This window comes from Heptranchias perlo, chromosome 1 (assembly GCF_035084215.1).
Source record: "Heptranchias perlo isolate sHepPer1 chromosome 1, sHepPer1.hap1, whole genome shotgun sequence".
Lineage (NCBI taxonomy): Eukaryota > Metazoa > Chordata > Chondrichthyes > Hexanchiformes > Hexanchidae > Heptranchias > Heptranchias perlo.
Window position 1 is genome coordinate 144,824,307 of NC_090325.1, and position 14,391 is coordinate 144,838,697.

A 14,391-nucleotide genomic window follows, 5' to 3' on the forward strand; every position below is an offset into this window, starting at 1 on the left:
ATATAGCACCTTTAAAGTCCTCAGGACATTCCAGCTAATTTGCACACTGTAAGGTCCCACGAGCAGCCATGAGAGGAATGACCAGTGACTCTGTTGTTGGTAGTGTTGGTTGAGTGCAAAATGTTGGCGAGGACACTGCGAGTACTCCCCTGCTCGTCTTTGAATAGTGCCATGGGATCTTTCGCTTCCACTTGAGCAGGCACACAGGGCTTTGGTTTAATATCTCACCTGCAAGATAACAGCTCTGACAATCCAGTACTGCACTGAAATGTCAACCTAAATTATATGCTGCAGTTCTGGAGTGGGACTTGAACCTTCTGACTCAAGAGGTGAGACTGCTACCACTGAGTCGGACTGGCACTTTACTGTACATCTATTGTGTTTCATTGCTTCTGTTCACTTATCCATTAACTGTTTAGTAAATCTGCAGTGTATAGCCTAAATCACTGTCTACTGAAGTGTTTATATCCTTGCCATTTTATTTGCAAAGCTATCCATACATTCCCAGTGAAAAGCACAGGAAATCATGGCCAATAGCATTTAGGGTTTTAATGAGACTCTCGCAATTTAAGTGAGAGCATTCTGCATCCATTTTTTTCTCCCACTGGGAGATTGTGCATCATACAAATTAGGCGATAAAGAGGCCTGTCACTCGCCCGATTATTGCCTGTACTATCTGTACATGAATCAGAAGATCTACCCTCCAATAAATACATTTTCCTGTTTGAGGATTGATGGAACTCTGCTTCCTTAGATTGAATATCAAATACATAAAAACTGCATTGTAAAATAAACACCTAGTGCATTGCAAACTTGCTAAGGCAGCCAACAAGTTTCTGGAATGGACTGATGCAGGAAGTGACTGTGCCCAAAAAACAATATTATGGTAACATGTTTTCTAAATATCTGCAGCTGTATTTTTTTAAAAAAACAGAAAGCTACACTAAGCACGACCAGTCTATTTTTAAACCCAATACAAGTGAAATTTGATGCCTCTACAGATACAGCTGTAGGAATTTTGGATTGTATTTTTCTGACTTTACATCCCCTTCTTGTGTCAATAACTACCCTCATTTCCTCGTGGGATAAGTGGTTCTCTTGCTGCTGTCATAGTGAAAATGTATTTGGTGCAATAGACACAAACACAGAAGGCATTTTGTTGCTCAATATCAAATATATTAAAAATCTTGTGTAGGGCATGCATTTCCTGTACACGTTACCTTTACTTTTTGAGTCATGATTTTTGAGTTATGCTTTCTAGGTCAAGATTTAAAGTGGGAAAACCCTGTGAACATTTTGCCATCATGCTTTATTTTATTTTTTACTCCTTTGCTGTTTGTTGTTTCGGGGTAACAAGGGCTGGTCAATGAGGATTTGATTTAAACTGACATTTTTTTTCTCTTTTTAAAAAAATAAATCAAATGAAACCAAGTTAAATCACAATTTTATCATTGCTGTCGATTATGCACTCCAGTCCCTGCAGTGCCCTCTGGTCGCGGAAAGCCTCAAGCGCATTGGCAGAAACTGCATGCTTCTTCTCCAAGGCCACCCAGGCACGGAAAATGCTATGGAAGACAGGCAGGCAGTCGGAGCGACCGCCCCCATGGGTTGTACCTATCCTGGACCTGTAGATAGCTACTTTGATCAGGCCCAGGAGCAGACCCACGAGGAGATCCTCCGACTTGCCCGCCCCCTCTGCATCGGGTGGCCAAAGATCAGGAGCATGGAACTGAAGTGCAACTAAAATTTGAGGAGTAGCCCCCTTAAAAACTGAAATAGGAACTGCGGCCTCACGCACTCAAGTGTACACTTGAAACCAGGACTCCTCCAGGCCGCAGTCCATCATGCTTTATTGATTGTCTCAGAGTAAAGTAGCAACAAATCAAAAATAAAGACTTGGGAAACTATTCGGCGTCATTGCTTAAAAAGGTACCTGTAAATATTGTCAGACAGTATGTTGCGGGCAGAACCTCAGGCTGGTTTTCAACACCAACTTGCCGTTACCCTCCCGACTCCGCAGAGCCGCTCACGTGCCCTGCTTCCCGCTTTTATCCCGAGAGCACTCGCGCGGCCGTTGTCACGGAGACGGTACCGGGCGTCGTGATTCACAACAGGAGGAGGAGGAGGAGAGGGGGCGAACTTGAGGCAGTCCCTGCTTATTTAGTGAAATCCCAGCCCGCACTTCACACGCTAGTGACCGAGCTCGCTCCTTTGCCTTTCTTTCCCGCCCCGGGCCCGTGAGAGGTACGTTAAATTCAAACTGTTTTGTTTCTTTTTTGTCTCCAGAGAGAGGCCCAGCGGATCGCGAGCAGGGCACTTGGTTTCTCCCAAACAACTTGAACGCGTTAGAACTCGGTCCTGCTGAGTCTCGTGTTCCATAACTTTTACTATACCTTCTTTGTATTTTAATATTTAACTTTAAGCTATTTAACTAACTTGCTGCCGATGCTTATGCATCGAATTTATATTGCTGTGCCTTCCTTAAGTCAATTGCTTAGGCTATCTTCAAGTAAATTTTAAAAAAAATATCTATTTTCTCAAACGTGACTCCTGAAGTCAATTAGAAACTATTTTCTGTAGCTGAGGGATCTTTCTCCGAAGATAGGAATTGCCTGGTTTTCTACTTTTTAAGTGACACGGAAATTGGCATGTGCAACAATATGGCATCGGAAATCTGCTGGACACATCCCGAAACATTTTAGGAAACAGTTTTGACATCACATGGAGTATAACTGCCACCTGGACTTGATTTAAATGTTTAAAGAGTGCGATGTTTTTGCCTGCACTATCTAATTAAAATGTTGGGAGGAGATCTCTCTGCATGCATGTGCAGAGCTTTGTCCTGGGCAATTCTAATTTGAACAGGGCAGTATAAATGAGATACTAGTTAGCTGGAATTGATATTGCAGTCTCAGACTGGTAGCAGCAGCATGATGCAGGAGACAAAATTAAACCCTGAAATCAGCTTTCTGAGTGAGTAAATAAGGGGTTGCATAATGGTGTGAGAGTCAGTCAGTAGCAATATTGATTCCATAGCTATCTAAACTTATTCTTTATCTTTCCAGGATCTTGGCCTTCAGAGAGCCAGATGCAGAGTTGTGCCATCTGCTGCAAAAGCACTTGCAGCAACCATTCACCATAGGACTCACACAACCAATGACAGCAGCACTCAGCTTTGGCCTCATGCCTACTTCAACCTCTGTCCATGCATGCTGTGATGTCGATCTATGGGGATGGTGCAGTAGAATGGCTAGGAGTTCGTTCTCCTCACAACCACCTCTTGCATTATCACTTCCATTTCAGCAGCCACCAGAGAGGGGTTTGAATGCTAGCCTGTTCTGTCTCTTGCCTACAGAGCTATACCTACATATTGAATTTCCTTTCACTTCATTTTTTCTGGCATTTTTTTAGCCCGCTTCTACTTTGTTCTTGACAAAGACCACCAATAAGTTGACATTACTTTTGAGCTCTTCCTAAAGACAGAATATTTTGTCCCCCTGACATTTCCCTTTAATTGACCCTGTCCCTTTAAATTCCACCGACATAACTAAATTTCCCACCACTAATGTAGTCCCTGCACTCATCCAAATCTGTGAATTATTTACATGAATTTACCCTAGAAAGTTTACCACATTATCATTCTAGTGAGATTTGCATCATTTCTTAACCAGTTAGAACTGACTAACTTCAATAGATGAAAATTGGACTCCATATTTTTGACTGCAGCTTGAATTCTGATCTCAATAACCAGCAAATGTATGAAAGATACAGGACAAAAAAGGATATCTTTTCTCAAACCAGGGATAAAAGCGTTACAAGTTGAGATAGGGGTAAAGAGGCAATAGAATTGTCTCCACATGTTGAGCTAAATATGTAATTTTATCTGCTTATTGCAGGCGTTCAATATTTGCAGAGTTTACTAGCTATCCTACCACAAAGTTACAATGTCAAAAGTTGAAAAGGCATCTTTAGGAGAGGCACATCCCAATCTGCAAGAACAGCTGGAAAACTGCAATTTACCACCCAGTAAACAATATCCGAGGCCAACATCTAGGTAAGTGATCATTGTAATAACAAACCTTTTGGATAAGTTTTATATTTACATGACAGAACTGTTAGAATAAGCGCAAAAAGAAACTACTTCCATTGTTAAAATATATGTGAAAACAGAAGTTAAAGTTCTTGTCCATAATAACAAGTTCTATTATTGCAACTGCATACACAATCAATATCTATATCTATCATGCTCAGAACAATGATATAATTAACAGAATTGGGATTGTACTGTCTGAGCATATGCGGTATACCCAATTTCACAAGATCGCAAGGTAATTACGGATGAGGAAGGGCATTTGATCCCTATCCATTCATCTATCTGGAAAGACCCTACAGTCTTCCCTTCGTAGCATTGTTTCTTAAATGATTCCAGGGCTTTCATCCTTACTACTATATTTGCAAGTCAATTCCAAGTGTTGATCATACTTTGTGTGAAGAAGAACTTCCTGATACCAGTCCTAAATTGACCTTTTAGTAGTTTTGACAATTTAACTTAAAAGTAGTATTCTGGATTTACCTTTTCCATTCCTCTCCGATTCTTCCTTCCTGGACCAAAATGCCCAGGTTTCTCCAATTCCTTCCTCATAACTCAGACTTTTGACACAAGGGGGTAGATTTTAACTCCAGGCATGGAACAGCCAGACAGTGGGTAGAACTCCGCCCATTCCTACCGGCAAGAACCCTGAGCCATTTCGAGGGCTTGGCCTCATTACTATGCCGAACAGGCACCCCGCTACAGTTCGCTGGACCTGAGCCGTTACAATATCAGGTGGCCTAGAGGCCAAGCCAGCCGGCGGGGAAGGAGGGGGGAAATGAACGATCATGGAGTTGGGGGGGGGGGGGGGGGGAGGAGGGGAAGGAGAGGGAGAGCATTTGTGCTCCTATTGGCCCCACAGAAATAATTCTGTACTTACCTTTTTGGGCATTTTTTGCTTCACTGCCCAGTACAACTGGGAGGAGTATGCACCGCGCACATTCTGCCCAGTTCTCCCTTGAAATTGCACATAGGACCCCGATTTTCATGCGGTAATAAGGCTCCCGCCTGATTCTGGCAGACGCTTTGGCCGTCCAGCAGAAGGCCCGGAGAAATATGGCGGTGCGCAGGATCGGAGCGGGATCTTAGCTGTAAGTGCAGTACAGCTATTTTAGGGTTGATTCCTCCTGTTTCCACCGGGTGTGCCAAGTTGCTATCAGCCCTTAGATATCAGCCTCGTGGCTCTTCTCTACGCTGCCTCTAGCACTTGAATGTCTCCCTTGTTTCTTGGCAAACAGAACTGGACACAGTATTCAAGGTGTGGTCTGATCAGAGCACTGTACAGTTCAATCGTGACTTCCTTTGAATTGCATTCTACTCTTTTGGCTAAGTAGTTTAAGATCCTATTGGCTTTGTTAATTGCTGCTTTACATTGATTGGACACATGTTGGGTTAGAAATTTGTTATGTTCCATTTTCAGGCACATAACTAATGGAGCATTTCGAGCCCGCTGCCAAACTGGGCGATAGAAATGGGGCCTTGTGCCTCATTGCATCAATCACCTGTGAGCTGCTGGCGCTTGTCATGGCTCCAGAGACATCTTGCCCGTTTGGCCAGATCGAATTTGGGCTGCTTGCTTTGTTGGAAGTGACCCTCCAGTAAATCCTAAAAGGGAGGGGGGGAGGGAGCGAGGGAGGAGGAGAACAGGAGGGGAATGATTGTGGGATGGCAGCTGCCTGTAGTAGTGCTGTAGAGCCGGGAGGAATATTTTTGAAGCAAACAACCTGTAATTACACTCACTCACTCCACCGCACTCTCACTGTGTTCTGATGGAGGGTCCTTATCCCAAGCACCAACCCATTCCTTCCACGCATACCCTCCTCCACAGAAACACTGGGATACCTATCCCACATCACCAGCATTTCTTGCCAAAGAAAAAATAGGAGCTATTATTATGGCCTGAAGTTATTAAAATCAGTATGGAGGTCAAAAGGCTGCAAGGTGTCTAATAGAAAGATAAGATGCTATTCTCTGAGCTTGTGTTAAGCTTCACTGAAACTGTGTAGAAGGCCAAAGACACAGAAGTCGGAGTGGGAGTAGGATGGGAAATAGAAGTGGCAGGTGAGAGGAAGGTTGTAGTTGCACTTGTAGACAGAATGGAGGTATCAGAGAATTAACCATTTTATAACAATAGTCACCTAATCTGCGTTTGGTCATCCCAATGTGAAGAAGACTGTTATACATAGATTGGAGAAAGTACACACAAATTGATATCTCAGTCAGAAGGAGTGTTTGGTGCCCTGGACAGTGGTGTGGGTGGAGGTGAATGGGCAGGTGTTGCATCTCCTGGGCTTGCATCGGAACGTGCCAGAGAAAGGAGAACAGATGGTATAGGTGGTGGAAGAATGGACCAGGGTGACATAGAAAAAACATTCCTTCAGAAAGCGGAGATGGGAGGGAAAGATATGTTTGGCTGACTGATCATGTTGGAGGTGGCGGAAGATGATCTGTCAGTGCGGATGCTGATAAGGTGGAAGGTGAGGACAAGGGTACTTGATCACAGTGATGATAGGGGGGAGGGGGAGGGGTGAGGGCAGATGCATAGGAAATGGGACTGACCCGGTCAAGGGTCCTGTGTATCACAGTGCAGGGGGATCCTCAGCTAAGAAAAAGGAGGACATTTCAGAAGCTCATGTATGGAAGGTGGCTTCATCTGTGTGAGGCGACAAAAATGACAAAACTAGGAGAATGGAGTCCTTACAGGAAGCGAGGTGATAAAAAGTATCATCCAAGTCATTGATCTTACAATAGATGTCAGTGGAAGTCACGTCCACAGGGATAGAGAGAGATAAGATCTGGAAGGAAAGAGATGGCCCACAAAATAGTTAATTAAATTCTCCTAGATCAGGAAGAGAACATGAAGTTGCACTAATGCAGTCATCAATTTAATGGTAAAGAAGTTAGGGAGGAGACTTGAATAGGACTGGAAGAAAGAGTATTCAACATAGCCTACAAAAAGATAGACCTAGCTGGGATCCATTATCTAATTATTCACAGGTAGAACAGTCTCTAATTATCATCTGTGTTATCTTGCCAGTTAGAAAATGTGAACATTCTAATTACTAACAGTTGCCAGACATGGAGAGACCCAGAGGCAAAGAGACGGACGGACGGAGGGAAGGAGGGAGGGATGGACGGACAGAGTGTTTCCTCACTTTAACTTGAGATGTTTTTTAAAAAAATTAACCAAACAAGTGAGTTGAATTTTGAAAGCTTGAATTATCAGCTCTGCTTTGTTGATAGTTAGTGATTAGAATGTTTACATTTTCTTATAGCTGTGAAAGAGATGGTCCGACGTAAAGTTACATGTTCAGGAACTAATCAAAAAACACCAAATTCAATGCTCACACAAATCCCTTACAAAGTCACAAACCAGATGTTGTATTTCCCTCCCTCTTTCTCCGCCTCCCCCCCGCCACCGTGCTCTTGGGTCCATGCCTTTCTGCTGCATTTATTCCTGACAGACACCAGGGGGTGATCTTCAACTGCCAGTCGCTCATTTCTCATCTGAAAAATGGGCAGCCGGCAATTGAAAATCGGTAGGTGAAGGTGGAGGGTTGACCTCAGCCACCCCATTGATGACCAAGGCCTGACTGTAAATGGGCGATCAGCTCACCTGAAACAGACTGCTTAAATATGCAAATCAGGATCGTACACCAGTTGTTGAACCCCGATTGCAAATTTCAGGTACAAATAGGTGGAGCTGTGCATACTGCGCCTATTTGTACTAGGTGTTGATCGGCTTAACCAACAGTTGTTAAAGAGACCGCTGCAGGCTGCTAATGAGGGCCATTTTTTTTTTTTAACATTTACTTTTGTGGGGCCAGGAGGAGCACGAGTGCTCCTGGGCCCATAAAAAACTTTGGCCTGTTGCCTGTCCCTTCGAGCCCCCTGCCCCGGAAGTTCTGGCAGACGATCAGGAGAAACTCTGGAAATTCCCGGTGCAGATATCTACTTCTAATTGATGCTTCTTCCATACCATCTTGCTGTATATTCCTGGCTCAATAATGGTAAGGGATATAAATGAAATACATAACCAAAGGAATATATATAAAATCTGCCACTTATTTACGGTTTCATCGAATAATGGGACGGAGTTGTGGAAAATAATCCTCAAAACAGCAGGAAAAATCCCAAAATACCACTTAGTAAAAATGTGATTTGACATATTCAGTGACTGTAAAGCAGTGGTCTTGATGTTATCTCTGATATAGCATAAAACACCTATTGTTATAAAGTGGCTAATCCCCTGACTCCCTGTAAGCAATGTCACACAAAATCTACTAGTTATCTAATTACTGTTTCCCAGTGACGATCATTGAATCGGATTTGTTGTTGTATTAAAGGCTAAGGCCAAAATAAACATTTCATTTTCCAACATCGTTCACCTGAGGAAGGAGGAAGCCTCCGAAAGCTTGTGAATTTAAAATAAAATTGCTGGACTATAACTTGGTGTTGTAAAATTGTTTACAATTGTCAACCCCAGTCCATCACCGGCATCTCCACATCATGGCCAAAATAAACAATTAGAGGTGAATGAGGAGAATAAATTTTCAAGCTCAGAAGAGCTCTGTGGAAGATTAACTGGAAAGCAGAACTAGAAAATAAAAAAGAAGAAATTTGGAATTTTCGCAACATCATTTTAAGGGAAATCTGGAATGAAAAAATATCCCTAAGAGTAATGGCAAGATGTAGATTTCAAGGCTAATAAGCTGAAAACCGACCGAAAGGCCAAACAAAAGTAGTTTTAAAGCTCAATGAATCATAGAATTTTATAACATGGAAAGTGACCATTCAGGTCATGTAAGTCTCATTCCCTGCCCTTTCTCCATATCTTTTTAAATTTTTCTTTTTTGAGTATTTATCCACTTTCCTTTAAAATATTTATTATGGATTCAGCTTCTATCCCTTTTTCTGATAGGGCATTCCATACTTTAACAACCCTTTTTAAAAAAAATATATAAATACATTTCTGGGAGCTACCTGCTTATTTTTTTTGGTCTTAATCTTAATCTTAATTTTATGTCCTCTAGTTACCAACTCACTGAGCAATAGAAATCTTTTTTTCCTATTCACCTCATCAACTTCCACCCCCATAATTTTAAACATCTCCTTCAGATCTCCTTTTAACTTTCTTTGTTCTAGTGAAAGTCAAATGCTGTAGAAAGGTTGAGGAGAGATAATGCACCAGAGGACTTTGATTAGAGCTGTTTCAATGCTGTGGCAGGGGTTGAAATCTTATTGGAAAGACTCAAACGTGGAGTTGCAGGAAAGATGGTCAAGGATTTAGGAGAGGACAACACTGTCTTGAACTTTGGAGAGGAAAGGGAGGCTGGAGATTGTGGTGGTAGTTTGCAAGGTCAGAGGGGTTGAGGGTGTTTTTTTGAGACGGCGGGGTGATGATGCCTGTTTAGGGAACGTATGAAATTGATGGGCAGAAAAAGACTAGCTGGTCCATCAAGCCTGGCCCACTCCATGATGGCTGGAGCATCATGGCTAAACACCCCCTCCCTGCACAGCCATGTAATCTCCTGGGAGAGGCAAACAAAAGAGAAAAAACCCAGAACCAAAAAGGGAAAAAATACTCTGGAAAATACCTCCCTCAGGCAATCGAAACCAATCTGGGAGATTACATGGCCCAAGTGTTATCTATAAAGACCTTGCCCCAGTCAAGAACCGGTCCAGCTCCTTCTTGAAGGCATGCAGAGAGTAGCACGCACCACACCAGCCGGCAATGTATTCCAGAGGCTCACTGCTCTCTGAGAAAGGAAAACCGCCAAACATCCAGTCTATGCCTACACTCGCATAGTTTAAACTCGTGTCCCCTGGTCCTCCCCAATCTGTTAAACTGAAATAATCTATCAATAGGCATGCTATCCAGCCCTCTAATTATTTTATAGACCTCTATCAGGTCACCTCTAAGCCTATGCAGCTCTAAAGTAAATAGACCAAGGTCCTTGAGCCTATCTGAGTAGTTGAGGTTCTTTAAGCTAGGAATCATTCTTGTAGCTCTCCTCTGGCCACTATATCACCCACCATGTGGGAAGGACCAAAACTTGGCACGGTATTCAAGGTGAAGTTTGACCAGTGACCTGTATAGTGTCAAAATGGAATCCTTTGATTTGTACTGAAGAGTTCTATTAATACAACCCAATACTCTGTTAGCTTTGGCTACAGCTTCTCTACATTGCTTATGAAACATCGGTGATCTGTGCACAATAACACGTACATCATTTTCTCTCTCAACCTCTTTCAGTATCGTTCCCTGTAAATGATATGTGCATTCTGTGTTGGCCCTACCAATGTGCATGACACTACATTTATCTGAATTAAACGCCATTTGCCATTTTGTGGCTGACTCCCCTGGCACATCTAAATCTTTTTGGATTTCATGGCATTCCTCTACTGTCTTAACCCTTGCATAGATTTTGGTGTCATCTGCAAACCTACTGACCATATTCTCAACACCACTGTCTAGGTCATTAATAAAAACAGTGAATAGTATCAGGCCTAGGACCGATCCCTGGGGGACACCACTGGTAACTTGCCTCCAGGCTGAACTGCATCCATTAACTACAACTTTTTGGCTGCGGGATTGGAGCCAATTCCTAATCCAGTGTTTCAAATTTCTACTGAAACCACAAGATTGTATCTTGTGACGTAACCTAGTGTGAGGTACCTTATCAAAGGCTTTCTGAAAGTCCTCATCCACTACTCTAGTGACTTCTTCAAAAAAACTCTTATCAAATTTGAACGCATGGCCTATTTTTCGGAAGCCATGTTGTGAATTTTTAATAGCCCCTTCCCTTTCTCAGTGATCATAAAGGGCATACCTTGCAATCCCTTCTAACATCTTTCCAATAAAGGATGTCAGGCTGATAGGCCTGTAGTTCCCTGGCTCTGATTTGTCCCCTTTTTTGAAAATAGGAGCTACATAAGCTAGCTTCCAGTCTAAGGGAACTATCCCTGACTCTATTGAATATAAGGGCAAGGAGCTCACAGAGCACTTATCCCATCTCTTTAATTACCCTTGGATGGATATGGAAGGGGGACAGTACCTGAGTATAGTGAACCATTTACAATATCAACTAGCATGGGGTGCCAGGAAGGGAAGTTGGGTGGTCAGCAGTTTAGTGGGATCAAGAGAGCATAAACTGGGTCTCATGGTCAAGAGGGTATGATGGGAGATAGGAGAGAAACTAGAGAAGGACACAGGAACAGGGCTCGTCAGGGGGGATCCTGGGGAAGAAGGGGAGAGGAGTTTAAGGAAATGGTTGATAGAGAAAAGAAGTTAGGGGTTATCTTTGCTTCCCAGAATGATCCTGGAATAGTGGGTGACATTAACAGAGAAGAGTGCGGCCTGATAAAGCTTGATGTAGTCCAGCTAGATTTGGTGATAAATGGCTGAATCAGTTGTGCGCCAGATCCAGATGTGCCCCGTTGACTTGAAGGAGGGAAGATGGGGCCATACTGGAGGAACAACTAGGATTTGAGTTAAAGTTTTACTAGGGACAAGGGCATCTATGGTGGAGGTGAGGGAATGGATGAACAGATTGACAGATGTAAAAGTATCGTGGCCAGTGGAAGGCCAAGGCTTGGCAGTTGGAAGTTTGAAAGTGTAGTTGTAAGTGATTTGGGTAGAGTTTTTCCCTGGGGCAGATAGAGATGTAAGTGGAATTGAAAGGGGATGTGGGTACATGAGATACAAGGACTGGTCGGAAATGGCCCTATCTGTGATCGAGATCATGAGAGTCGAGAGGCTATATAAGATGGCATGGTCGAGGAGGAGGCCATAATTATAGGTAGCAGAATTTATATGGAGGGAGTGGTTTATGGAGGACAGGACAGCAGTAAAATCACAGGAGAGAAGACAAGGTGAGTTGAGATGGAGATTGGAATCATTGAGGACGGGGAAATTTCTTAGTGCAGGGTCTGAGGGAGGATATCCCTGGGAGAAACTTGGGATGGGGCTTGTGGTGGGGGGGAGTGGGGGGATGGCGGAGAACGAGAGTTTAAACGGAAAGGTGAGATTGGGGCAAGTTTACGTGCTCGAAGGAAGATAAGATGCCAGAGGAGAGAGCAAGGTGTGATTTAGTGATTAAGGCTATACTGCTACTGGCGATTTGGGCGGGACAAACGGTGGAAAGTGTAGCTGGGGGTGGGGGGGCGGGGGGGGAGTAGAATTTAGTAAGGGACAAGGTATCGCCACCTGCGAGCCAAGTTTCAGTCAAAGCCATCTATAAGTCATCCCAATAAGGTTGTGGATGGCAAGGGCCTTGTTCGCAATTGAAAGGACATTCTGGTGGCGGAATCCGTTGATCTGTTGGCAGAGTCCAAGGAGATAATGGTGGATTGAGTGAGCAAGACGGAAAGGAGGTTGGTGTAGCCCCAGGGCAGGAAGGTTGGCGACAGAGGAGGATGGGGCAGTTTTGGTTGTTGCTTGTAAGGAGGCAGCACTGGGTGCCTCGATGGGCTCCTCGGAGAATGCCGTGAGAGGCACTGAGGGTAGCTGTGGGCTTATCCAAGGGAGATTCAAGCCTGCCATGGCCACTGGAGAGTAGGAAGGCAGAACAGTAGTGTTTGGTTGGTGTACGGATTACGATTTGCCCTGAATACCACCCAAGTTTAAGAGATACTCTGATGGGGGCAGGGTTGGAAAAGGGTCGAAGACCTGTTACACCCGATATCTGTCCTTTTTTGCATCTGTTGGGTCTTTCAGTATTTCTTCTGCTAAGCAACGAAACATGGGCACACATATTTTAAATGAAGCAATATGACGTGGTAAAATCATACATCCCATTTTCTATCATTACCGCCTCATTGAATGCAAGCCAAGGTTACCTGTGCTTGTAATTTAACCCTTTCAGCCCTTTTGTATAATTCTGGTGTATCTGCGCTGCACCCCTTCCTAGGGCAATATATCCTTCCTGAGGTTCGGTGCCCAAAACTGATCACAGTACTCCAGATGGGCATCCGATAAAAGCTCTGTATAACTGAAGCATAATTTCTTTACTTTTGAATTCCAGTCCCCTTGAGATAAAGGCCAGCATTCCATTAACCTTTTTGATTACTTTTTGTACCTGTGCTCGAGCTTTTAGTGCTTTGTGTACTTGGACACACCTAAATCTTTTTGCTCCTCCGCAGCTTCTATTCTCTCACCATTAAGAAAATAATGGAAGTGACTTTAAATGGCCACAGGGGGTACTGTAAAAAGTCTTGTAACAATTTTATTCCTGACCTGCTCACTCTGTATTCTGAACGTTTTTCCTTCGTTTTTTTTTGTTTCTCATTGCTGATAACTGCTTGAATATCTACCTTTGTGACTACTGCTGGGGATCACATTTTTGCCGCCTCTTCCATTAGGAACAATAAACAATTTGGAGGACAGTGGGGCTAAATTCAACAACATTGGGGCCCGTTTAATGGGCATAGAACGGACCCGACGAAATGTCGAAATTAGCAGAACGACAGCCTGTACCCGATTTGCTCGTATATTTGGGCTGCTGCTTAAATCGTCAGGGCCTTTTTTTAGGCAGCCCTGGCGACCGCCTGAAATGAGAGCAGGCCTCATTTCAATAATGACATGAAGGCGCTGCATCCATTTTCAGGAAGTTCGTGAAGACTAATCAGAGCTTATGGCGGACAAGCTCTGGCTAGTTGTTCAGACGCTGCAACGGCTGAACCAGCAGTCCTTAAAGGGACCGCTGGAGACTGCCGAAGAAACCGAGGTGTAAGTTTCTTTTAAACTTGCCTTAATGTGAACCTAGGAGTAGCAGGAGTGCTCTTCTCTTCCTGCCTCCACATTAATATTGCAGGCCGCTGCCGTCCCATGCTCACCCCCGTCCTGTTCACCTCCCCCACCCTCCCCCCAGACTTAACTTGCAGACCAAAATTTGAAAGGCCTGGATGGGAAAGTTGTGTTGAGTCGCCCAATTGACGTCCGCAGCCTGTTGCATATATTCCAATGGGGCCCGAGGACGAATTTAGAATGTTTTCATGCCTCTCTCTTCTGGCGTGTGTGTTCAGCACGATTACCATTTCACACCCGTTCTCAGGAGGGGCACTATCAAATTTAGGCACCAGTATTTCTTTTTATTGTAAAATTCTCCTGGTGATAAGTAATTTCAACTATCCCCAAATAAACTGGAAAGAAGAGATAGGGAAAGGGGAATGGAGTTTTTACAGTGTGTTCAGGACTCCTTTCTTACCCAGTACGTAGGAAGCCCAATCAAAGAGGAATCACTGCTTGATCTAGTAATGGGAAATGAACCAGAGCAGATAAGAGAAGTAATGATTGAGAA

General features: G+C 43.7%; 1 protein-coding gene across 1 annotated transcript in view; it reads left to right on the top strand.

Annotated features, from left to right (window-relative positions):
* The first annotated feature begins 2,099 nt into the window (after nucleotides 1-2,099).
* Nucleotides 2,100-14,391, top strand: part of ttc29 (tetratricopeptide repeat domain 29) — a 413,904-nt gene continuing 401,612 nt past the window's right edge. The window contains exons 1-2 of the mRNA XM_067968048.1: nucleotides 2,100-2,244; nucleotides 3,897-4,054. Of these exons, the coding sequence (XP_067824149.1) occupies nucleotides 3,945-4,054 (110 nt within the window). The 5' untranslated portion in view covers nucleotides 2,100-2,244; nucleotides 3,897-3,944. The remainder of the gene's footprint in view (nucleotides 2,245-3,896; nucleotides 4,055-14,391) is intronic.